Here is a 12197-nt window from a genome sequence, read left to right as displayed (position 1 = left end):
AGAAAAGGAACTGTCAGGATGAGCCTGACTCATACTGGAGAAAAAGAATAGCTGGCAGAGTCACTGCCCATCACTGTGCAGCGACACAAGAGAAAGTGTGTAGAAGAAAGATACTGTACTTCTGGTTCAAAGTAATGTTCATATTTTGACCAGAGTTCTTATATTAGCTGCAATAAAGTATATTGGTAAATACAATCTATAAAATGTAGTCTATATTCAATTGGTGCTGCATCCATCCAAAAGCATATCTCCAACAATGCCATTATTTATAACACATATGGCCATATTGACTATGAATCACATGGCTTTGTTCAGAAACACAGACAACTGATGCCATACAGTTTGCAGCATCACCTTCATTCCTGGGTCAGGCTACAAATCTACTCAGGTCTTGCTTGTCTTGGCCATTCCAGAGGAAAAACATTTGCCCTGTGGTCAGGAAGCTGATCATAGAGGGTGACAGGAGAAAGATGTATCGCATGAAAAATAAAGATCGTTGCCTGCCTGCCTCTATTATTAAAGAAGGATTCAACATACCACTGGGAGCGTTCACAATGAATAACAAAATTGGGTCTCTGTCATTTCTCTTTAAAACTATTATTATAGCAAGGAGGAAACAGTAAAAGTTTACTTTATATCTGTACCTTCAGCTCTTAAAATGACCCAAGCATACAGTAGGCTAACGTAGTCTAAACTTTTGCTGGCTAGCAGCATCACTGAGATTACAAACTTTTTTTTCCGTTCATTTCGCAAATCATAAATGTTTTGAATTGTTGTTTTTCTCATCAGTACTTTCAAGCAGAAAGCAAAAATTACATGGCGAATTATGTGCGCAGACAGAATTCTTCTTTTTCTACCTCTTCTAAGCTATCTGTCTGTGCTCTCTTCAAATCCATCCAGACTACTTTGATAAGAACAATAATTTGCAAAATGCTGCTGCCTCGATCGTTTAGTGTATTTGTTAATCTCATGGGACCTGACTCGGCCCTGCAACAGGCAGCTGAGAAGAGCCCTGCGAATGCAACTTCTCTTTACCTGTCAGTGAACTGGTCGGTGCTGTCAGTGCTGAGTTTATCGCATTTTCGTGTTGTTTATTCCTACTGTCTTGTCCTGAGTAGAGCAAGACAGTAGGAATACTGTTTTCTTTACGATGAGTGATACCCCATTTTTACTGACTGTCTACAAATTTCATGAAAATACAAACCAGCAATGTGTTGGTATGTCACTAAAAACTTTCCAACCACCTGTCTGTGGCTCTCAGCCCCAACACCACTGGTTCCTACTGAAGACTGAAGATCTGGAGTAAATAGTTCTTAGAGACTATGTTCATACGTGGATTATACACATTTGGTGCTCTAATGGATATTTAAACCAGAGGGACATTTAAGTGGGACTGACTCAAAATGAATGAAGGTACCCATGTTCATTGTCAAGACATGTCACCCAGTGCAATGGTGTAAATCAAAATCCCTAATTAATCAATAGTATCACAAATTTTACAGTCCCACACCTTCATGCTTCGATCAAATACAAGTTTCTTCAATGCTCTAATTTGTCTTATTGGTACACACTCTCAGCTGATCCCTCAATGTATTATGTTTAATCCCATTTCAACAGGAAACACATGAATTACAGGAAGTTAGACACAATAAAGCCAGTGCAAAATTAGATCAAAGATTTGATGATCTTTAAATATCTTGACTTTTGACCTTTCAGGTGTAGCAGATGTGCATTTTTATAGTTCAAAATGATTACTCCCATTTTGGCTCTGACAGCTGTAATTACCACCAGGCTTATTAGAGGTGTGAGTAGACTCAAAGTCTGTCTGGTGTCAAAATTACAGTCAAATTACGCGTAAAACTAATTACCAACGAAAGGTCATGGTCTTTACTGGAGGGAAATTGAAAAGGTGCTGAAACACCACTTGCACCTAGAATACATGTCGGTGTGTATGACTGGTAGTCTGTGTCACACAGGCAGAATATCTCTGCCTGCCTCCCTGCAGGAGAAAAATTCCTGTACTTTGGTTGCCTTAAATTTTTATAAAGAATTACATGACAATCTCCAGTAATACCAGTTGACCTTTAAATTATTCACTTGAACCTTCACCGTTCCGTCATGCTGTGGAGTTAATTAAGCTATACCGAGAGCAATAAAGAAGATAGATGACACTTGGTCAAACATGCACACTCTGACTCGGTGACAACAACTGAAGGCTGGTAAGGTCAGAGCCCAACAATTGATGGAACTGTCATCCTATCATGGTGGGAATCCACTAGCAGAATCAGATTGCAGATTGACTTCTCACTGGTCCAGGGGACCAAACAAATGGGCCCTGAGACATATTGGTGGCCTTGTCCCCGAACGCTAAACCTCAGAATCTAATCTGAGCGAGCGATCACTCACTTGCTGTTAATGTCATCATTTATGCCCGACCGATAAATGGCACTTACAGTAGGCAATTATTGACTTCCTGTTGCTTTAGGGATATGAAGTCCAGAGGCTGTCAGTTAGCCTCATCAACATCTGTCAAGCAATCTATCATTATGATGGTTGGAAATCGGTGAAAATTAGTCATTAAAGAAACATTAATCTGCAAAACTATAGTGCTGACTGTGCAGCTTGCAATGTTGTTTTTCTTTAGTTTGGTGTTACTTTGTTTTTTGGCAGTGGTTTCAAAATAATGTACATTGTTTTTCCATACAGCATGGTTTAACTAGTCAGCAGGCTGAACTAGCGTACAACTAACATTAATACTGAGTGTCATTAACCTTTAGATAAATACACACTGAAACTTGGTGGAAGGTACAATTTTAAGATATTTGTTCTTTACTTCAATTTGTTATTTTATGCCTCCATAGCTCTACAATAGAGAGATTGTGCTTTTGACTCCACTACATTTAGTTGACAGTTATAGGTACAGATTAGATTTATTTATTATTCATTATTAAAGATGCACTGTTAAAAAATACTCACAGAAGGAAATTAATATTGCCTTCATTCAAATCAGCCACAACTATGAAGCTAATATGATAATGTAGCACATTAATATGGGCTATACTGCATAATGAATATTTTTTTGAATACTTCTGTACTTCTGCTTAAAGCTGGCCTATTGCCAGTGCAGCGCTGCCATATTACTACCATATAAAGTTGACAGGGTGAACATTTTAGTCATCTTGCAGACACAGAGCAACTCTAGTATTCATTTGTATTCATGTTTTAGTCATCTGAATTTAAGTACAATATTCACTCCATTTTAGCTTTGTTTTTGGTCCCTTCCAATTTGTGCAGAGAACATCTGGCTCTTTTATTCATTTGGTATTGAGCAGGAGTCTACGGTGGGCTTTTAGAGCTTTTTCTCTGAGAACTGCTGCCTGTGCAGCGGACAACGATGCTATGAGAGTGGTGAGCTTTAAATAAAATACACTTTTTAACACTGGCGCCTTAACAGTAGAAAGCAGCACTCATAGCAGTTATATTATTTACCATAAAGAAGCCTTGCTTTAAGATTCACTTCACATAGACTTTTCTGTAGGATTGTTTGATCTGCTGTGATGACTTAGAGTAATCTCTAGGCAGCACCCACAGGGAGATAACAGTTCCCCAGAGAGAAGTGTCTCTTTTCTGTTGCATATCTTTATCAGAACTCAAACGCCACTAAAGTTTGCCCAGAGAGAGACGGACAAAAAAACAAGACTTACATGCAAAGGTTAGACTGGCCTCTCGGCTGACGATGGTCCCAAAAGAGTTGGACGCCAGGCACTGATACGTTCCAGCATCTTGGTCTTTGTTCAGATGGCTGATTCTCAGATTGCCTCCAGAAAGGCTGTAGTGAGATCCAGATTTGGGACTGATTTCTGTGCCATTCAATTTCCACCTAAAAAACAAATGAGGAGAATTAACATTTAAATTAACAACTTAAATATTGTTCAGTGACAGACTGGGGAGATGGAAGCATTACAGACTACATAGTCTGTACATTAGATTGTATAGAAACAGAAAGAAATAAAAGGTGGAGAGAGCCCAGAAATCATGCCCTCCAGCTTAGTGTTAATCTAAGCAGCAGTGAACCACTATGGTGCCAAGGACTTGACTTCCTGAGAATAGATAGCATTGCAGCCCATCCATCTTGCCAGACCCCAGTCAAACTGCATGAAAATGCTACTTAATCATTATGGTGCGACAATTAAAACAAATGCCTGCAACCTTGTCTTCACGCTTGTGTATTCTAGACTAGTCCACATGATAATCATTGGTGTTAGGGGTGATCAACGAAGGGTATAATTCGCTTAAAATGGCAACAGCTTTTCCAATCTCTGCACACAGAAGCACCTTATTAGAAGAAACCCAGGTGGGAGGAAAAATCAGTCATTTCAGAAAAATGGTTTCAAGCCATAACTTACTTCAACGGGGGCACAGAAAGAGCTCAGACGCTTTTATTTGTTATCAATGATGTATAACCATCAGAGCAACAAGAGCTTCTGCACGGATAAACAAGCATAAAAGGAGCATTTTATACCTTATTGGAAAATGGACAATGCAGATTTGATTAGGGCCCAAGGTGATTTAGCGGTTGATTATTTCTTTGAGGAGAAGTTCTATATTTCCCTCTGCTTTGATTTTTTAATTTTCTCTGAATAATTTCAGGTTCAGCTGGGAAAACAGAGTATTGTTTCATTTGGAAAAGAAAGCAGCTTTGATGTGAAGGAAGGGGGGTTTGCTAAAGCCCTTTTGTACAGTAGACAGAAGTTGTGCAAAGCTGTTTTTGTGCACTCCTATCTTAACTCTCCTTGTTGTGCCAATTTTGTGCCTTTGAGGCATAAGACCCTTTTTGAGAAAACACTGACAGTGTTGTTGCGTTATCTCTGTGCTATTTTCTTGCTATATTACACCCTTTATAGTATAATATACCCTATAGAATAGACTAATTTGCTTGTTTTGTTGCAGAAAATCAACTATGTTCGGTGCTGTGGCCACTGGAGTCAGTGCAGGATCACCACATAATACACAAGTAGGAGCTGATTACATGAAAAACAATGTCAGACTGTGTTGCTTACCCGCCTACCCGACACTGAAGCGTCTCACAAACAGCAGGCTATTTGTGGGCCGGGCATTGCAGCACTCACAAAGTGCCTCTACAGACTTTTTTCTTTTAATAGACAAAATATGTAGCACAATAGTCTTTCATGGCTCCTCTCCGGTTCAGTTATAAGTAAGTGTATGCTCTCCAGAGCCTTATTATTACACACAATAGAGACGGGCCTGGGGGGGGCGGGGTGGTGGCTGCAGTCTCACAGGACCACAGCAGCGATTCATTTGCAGTTGAAGTGGAACAAAACAAAAAACCAAGAGAAATATTTTACAGCCAGGTAACACCTGCGACTGGAATAAGAAAGTGAAGTGGACAGGGGAAGGAGTCGACTGACGGCCTAAACCTCAGTATCAGGCTCAGAAAGATGCTCCCTCTGGTTCTGAAAAGGGATCCCATCAAATATGAAAGCAGCCCCTCATAATTGCTCGGAGAGGCTCTGCATTGTATCCGTACTGAAAGGTTTAATGGGGTGACAGCTTGAAAACCAAATGTTGCAGACGTCAGTTGTGGATTTGATGCTCTACCCATGTTTCTCTCAAACATTCGACTGGATTTGCTAATTGAGCCTATAAAATGTTTTGATGTATCTGAGTGAGTCATCATGTTGAAACGCATAAAGAATTTACCCAGTTGGAGGAAGATATTGTGAATCCCTGAAAGGACCCTAAAAGTATGTGTGTGGTAATTAAACATAGTGGTAGTTAAAGATAATTGCTCACCCAAAGCTTCCAGTGCTCTTTTGTGACAAATTGAATGCCCTATGACAGCTCTTGTCGCTTTAAGCCAATTAGATAACAACTTTAAAGCCGCTAAGTGACAGATACTCTAATTTCTAGAACTCAAGCACTTTCTAACTAAGATTAAATGGAGACTAGTTCAGGAACAGTGACAGAAAGCAGCATGAGGGGAACTTCAAATAACATGATTGTGTCACTGTGTGTCCTCCTCCGTGGGAAGTATAGCGCAACAGATTACATCAAACACATATAAACTAGATTATTTAATAATTCTATTTACAATGATTTATGTTGGCAAGCAGGCCACGACAGCAGCTCCATTTGTAAGGCACATGCTTTATGTAATCATGTAACAACAGGCCGTGTACACAGTGGCATAATACCACACCATCTGGCTTATGAGGCTATGAATGTTAGGCGGTCTGTTCCTTTTTTTCTTAAGCCTAGCCCTGTAATGTGCTAAAAAATGTTAGAACTTCTACTTTGTAAATGCCACACCTTAAAAAATGACAATTTAAGTAATTATTTTCAGTTTAATTCTCAATCCAATGAAAGAATTTTTCATGTAAATGTAGTGCACTCTAAAATCTAATATCTATTCAATATAATATAATATAATATAATATAATATAATATAATATAATATAATATAATATATATAGCGTCACTTTTGCATGTGATGAGCTAGTTAGCACTTTACATGGGACGTCCAGTTACACTTTCAAAATAAAGCCTTCGTGGTCGATTTGCAGCAATAATGTACAACGTCTGGTTAGACTGTCAAAATAAAGCGTGCTGACAAACAGTTCACATGTTATCACTTTTGGACTGTAATTAACGTTATCAAATGGTTGTGGTTTGGTTAGGGTTTAGGAAAACAACATACTTAGGGTTAAAATAACTGCATTCAGTCTTGTAAGTATGCGACATGCACTGAAAAAAGAAAATAGTTGGACCAACTTAATTGTAATTATATTCAGTGTGAGTTATGTCATTTATGTTCATAAACTTGCTTATGTTACATAAATTACTTGACTCTCAGTCACAAACGGGATGCAGACCCTGGTCTCCAGAGGGATAGTCTTGTGAATGACCCTATAACGCTAGTCGCCATGTTGATGCGCCGATCCATGAGAACTCAGTAGTCACTGCAACATTACTACATGAGTACTCAGTACTTATGAGTCAGACCACACCCATCTTCAAACTTGGCCTTCATTTTGATCTCAACTACACGCCTGTGAAGTTCTGTGACTGTATCTTACACGGCTAAGATGCTATTGTACAGACAAAATCGGTCCACAGACAGACAGACATAAGAACACCTGCGAGAATACTCAAAACTGCTTCTGTGTTAGTTCCCGCAACAAAAGGTGTCTCCAGGACCACATTTTGCCATGATGACAAACACATGGACACACAAAAGGTAAAAACATCACCAGCCAATGCTTTCGCAGATGGGAAAATATGGAAGTGTAGAAACAACAAATCCCTAGTTCATCTGGAATACTGCTGAAATTGTTACAGTTCAATTTTGTACTAATTCAACAAAGGATATAAACATATTAAAAAATGGTCTTTAGAGATGCTTGTAGCCGGATAGCCAGGCTAGCTGTTTCCCCATTTCCAGTCTGGGGATGTTCTGCAATGTCTGGCACCAGGATGTTTGTAGAGGATCCTTCAGGTTCTGTATATTGGGGGTAGGGGTGTCGCCAATAACCGATATTGACAATAACCGTGATATAAAAATAAATAAATATTGATATCAAGTTAATATGACATATGACATTTGAATAATCCAGCACCCCCTTAAATCATTTCTGTTTCTGTCTGTTCTCGCTTTGTTATCGTAGGTGAGGAGGTAATGCGCCTTAACACTGGTTGCCCACTGCCGCACAATGCAAAAAGACAGAGAAAAAGCTGCAGTAACTGTTAGCTGGCTAGTGTGTGGCATGGATCTGCTGTGTGGCTGCTACTCATTGATTTACTACTGCTGTGCAAAATCATTTGTGGTTACAGAGATTCTCTCTCCACCTCCCTACACTTGGATAAAAAATGTTATTCATTTGACAGAAAGCAGACAAAACACAATAACTGCCATCGGGGAGTGCCTTTCCCGTATCTGGTCTACAACGGCGTTTCAATGGGTGGTGTGCGTCAAGTGGTATCCACATAGATGCCAGGACCCAAACACAGTAAAAGTACACAAAAAAATAAACATTAAAATATTCATTAACAAGTTTTTTAGATTTATTATCAGGTTTAAATACCCATCCGGTTTTTAAATAATAATTTTTGTTAAGGTATCTTGTGACTGTGATATTGTATTTTTGTATTTTATGTTTTATGTTTAATTTTGCTGTGTCCTTTCATTTTGAATTGTGAGTAAAATGTATATAGGTGTTAAATAAAGATACATCTGCTGACAGATGTGACTCTGATATCAATCTTCTCATTTAACTCACAAGATATTATGAGAAGTACGGTGTGTGTGTGGTATAAGTCTCCCTACTGGTTTGGTGGGTAAAGACTAAATGATACACATTGGTGAATATATCTAGAAAAAAAACTGCACGCATGTATTTTATTTTATTTTATTCATCAGTCCATATTTATCAAAGGAACAATTCAGTTGAGTGCCTGGAATTGAATTTATGTCACCGCCTCCCTATATTCTCCTCTTTTTTCAGGTTTAGTACAACAATGCTGAGCACATATCTTTGCTTGTGGCATTTAATGTAAACACTGCAGCTCAAACAGTCAACTTCACTGCTGTGGGATGTGCAATTAATGAACTTTGAACATGATTTAGCTGTTGTCTGTTTGTTGCAACACATCTTTAGGGGGCGACGGTGGCTGCTCTGACAGGACCGCGCAGCGACCTTGACAGGAAACGGCTGATTAGGTCATCCTCTAAGCTGGCTCAATCCCAAGTATTAAATGTACCAATCCTTCCAAAATCTCAGCCCAGCAATTTCCGTGAGCAAACATGATTGATTCGAACTTTTACTTGCCTGAGATGCTGCAACACAACACCAACACAACACCCCTTCAATAGACTAATGGTCCATGAGAGGAGGGAAATAAAGAGGGCAAAAAACAGCTGCTCTTTGAACTCTGCAGCAGGAAAAACGATGTTTGAGCTGCGTGTGAGGCTTAACATGCAGTCCTGGGCCTCAGACACGCCAGACATGTTTCCAGCAGGGGGTTGAAGGGAAAATCCAGCACAAAATAGAAATTGGTGTAATACATTCCAATGATCCTGATCAGCTCAGGCTTGATTTGCGAGGATGAACAAGACTTTTCTAAAGCTAGAAACAACAGAGCCAAGACTCTCTTGTTGCTGCATCAAGACGCAAATCCTGGAGCGGTTTCATTCGGGATGAATGGAAGACCGAGTCTGGGGACACAAGGACAATACTCAGCACTATATTACAGGATGTGGACGCTTTCACTGCTTCATTACTGTGACGACTACAATGAAGTAAAGCACATTTGAAAGTACAAGCTCCAAACACTTTTTGAGTGCAAGAAAAAAAGAATTCAGTGTCAGTGGGGCAGCTTCAGGCTTTGTCAGATTAGAAACTTTCTGGTTTCTAGTTTTAGAACAAAAGTGTCACGCAGCGTGTATGGATTAAACTGTCTTAGATCAAAAGAACAATGTGCGATCTCTGTTGTACAGCTCATCGTTTCAGTTTGAATCACACGACAAAGCTGCAAATCCATAACTCTGTAATTACTTTGTATTCTTACTGTACGATCAGGAATTACACTGATTTAACTCTTTCCAAGACTGTGAACCGTTCTGACAACCCTTTTACCCATTCTGGTTTGCATTTCCATATTCATGTAAAACAGATAAAACTGCTTTAAGGAACTAAAACAGTACCAGCTTTATGAACCTTAATTTATGATAAGGAGAAGCATTGTGATGTTGTTGTTGAATCGTATGCTTTTGTGTGTGTTTTTAATGGGGAAAAAACCAAACAAAATACATTTACCTAACTGCCTGGGCCCAATACTGTCAAAAAACGTTCTGATGTAAATCAAACAGAGAAAAAAGGGAATTCTTCATGGGTTTTGCCACTCCTATTTCCATATTTCCATTTGTGATGGATGTGTTTTGAGCTTAGGTGCTATTGCTCCACTTATGCTGTGGGTGATGAAAAGAGGGAGTGTGATATTGCAATAGGGTAAATGGGTAAGATGTGTGCTAAAGCTGAACCCCGTGGTTTTGTTAATACTAAAAATACTTAGGCGAACCTGCATCACAAAAAGACAACCAGCACCAGCATTAAATGTGTTCACGGCAGTTTCTGTTATCACTGCATGTACACACAACTACAGTGATTACTTTTGATACTTAATTTGGTGAAAATCTAAGTGTTGACAATTCTTTTGATGCCTATCTTATTTAAAAAAAGGTATCTTTTCAGTGCTGATTTATCTTATTTTATCTTTTTTTTAATTACTACTACCTTCTATTTACTTCTTTATTCTGCACTACGCAGCTCAGGGAGATGCTTCACCATTTGGTTGTTTTTCGCAATGACAAAAAAGACTTGGACCTTGAGTTTAAAGCAAAAAGTAAAACTGTGATGATTGTGAGCCGAGATCTGAATTTACTCAGCTTTTTATTTGATTTTTCTTTCTTTCTTTCTTGAAATTATAAAAATGTTTACATGAACGTGTGAAAGTTTATTCTCAGATAGAACAGTCTTTCTTTTATTACTGTCAACAAATCACAAGAAAAAATAACAAAACAAAGTGTGTGTCTGTCATTCAATACATTCTTTTGTTTTTCTTTAAGCAAGCTGATGTAGCTATGATGCGTGGAAGGTGTGTCCATAAGTCCATCACTCAGACAATTTTGTAATAGCAGTATGAGACAGCACGACTGCTCATATTCTGCATGAAAACAGTCAAGGCCACGAGCCAAGCTAACTAACATATAACAGAAATTAGTGGTGCATTTACATCCTCTTACTGGGAAAGTTCAAGCTCCGCCTGCAAGTTGCTTCAAACGACAGCCGTACTCGCCAATCATGTTCATCATCAGAGCTTACACCTTGCACGACTGGATGGAAAGAGGTCACATGAGACCTAGGATCCATCCTTTGCTATTCTGATCATGGCAGAAACCCACTACTAATACAAGCATCACAAACCGGTGAAATTATCATACATTATCGCAATTTTGCGATTGTTGATCGTACAGCAAAGATATCGTACAAATATGATCATAATTGCACATCTGGTACGCCTGGCTCTATGGCACTTATGAGAGCATCAGTTGTAACAATGTTGAATAGAAAAAAAAAAATAAAGAATAAGAAAAAATAAGAATAAAATGAAAAATGAAAATGTAAAACTGACAGTTTCCTTACTGCATAATGAGTAGTTTTACTGAATGATGAGTACTTTACTTGTACTTTTGTGACTTTTTGCAGTATTTTTTAACCCCAGTTTTGCAATGCATCTGAATACTTGTTTAACTATTCATTTAATGGGTGTGAACGACTCTGTGCCCCTTGTGATCAATCAGTAAGTATCACTTGATGGTTAAGTTGTAAAAAAATGTGAAAATGTTGCGTTATGTTAAAGGATTTATGGATATTTAAGGTTTCCCAACAGGTCACTGTTATTGTTAAGGTGTTAGCACGCAGAAGGTTTGTTAAAGACAAGATGGAACACACTCACCGGTAGATTGGAGGTGGGCTTCCCTGGGCTTCACAGCTGAACACCACCTCCCTGTTCCTCTCCAGAGTCTCCACGGGATATACAATGCTTCCAGGCTGCTTGGTGAAAACAGGACTCTGCAGGACACTGCTCTCTGTAGGACAACAAGGCGAGACAACACATCTAAGTATAAACTTAGAGACACAGGCCTGTTTGTAAAGCAGCCAATTAGTCAGAGGCAGAAAACAGGTTGATGCTGCTCAAAGTGTTTAGAGGGGCAAAACCACAAGCAGACAAAAGATATAAATTTGAACCGCCTGTCACGACAGCACAGCGCAGAGGAGAATGATTTGAAGTGAGACGTGTCTTGAGCAGCTATTCAGATGGTAATAAGATATAGAGTCTGATTTATGTAGAGCAATTATCTGGGAAACGGCTTCATTTACTTCCGTCAACCCGCTCTTATTAGCTCATTTATTTATTTATTTGTTTGCCCTGTGATGTTAGGATTGTGTGTCCATGCAGAGGTGTTATCAGGTGTTTTTTGTGTGGTTAGAGCTCTTTGATGTAAACAACACAACAGAAGTCTCAGTTACTCCATTAAGGCGCCATTAACGCAGTGTGCATGGCTTTGGAAAATATCAATGACACTTTGAAGACGAGGGAAAGGAACAGCCTTAATCACT

At 39.0% G+C, this 12197-nt stretch overlaps 1 protein-coding gene across 2 annotated transcripts in view; it reads right to left on the bottom strand.

Moving 5' to 3' along the window:
- Positions 1-12197, bottom strand: part of cntn4 (contactin 4) — a 174399-nt gene that overhangs the window by 113656 nt on the left and 48546 nt on the right. For both annotated transcript variants that reach the window (XM_084349045.1, XM_084349046.1), the window contains exons 3-4: positions 11533-11665; positions 3705-3880 (exon numbers count right to left, since the gene is read on the bottom strand). In XM_084349045.1, coding sequence (XP_084205171.1) covers positions 3705-3880; positions 11533-11665 — 309 coding nt within the window. The remainder of the gene's footprint in view (positions 1-3704; positions 3881-11532; positions 11666-12197) is intronic.

This window comes from Pagrus pagrus, assembly GCF_965226575.1.
Source record: "Pagrus pagrus genome assembly, chromosome: 3".
Taxonomy (NCBI): Eukaryota; Metazoa; Chordata; class Actinopteri; order Spariformes; family Sparidae; genus Pagrus; species Pagrus pagrus.
This window is presented reverse-complemented; position numbering and strand designations above follow the sequence as displayed.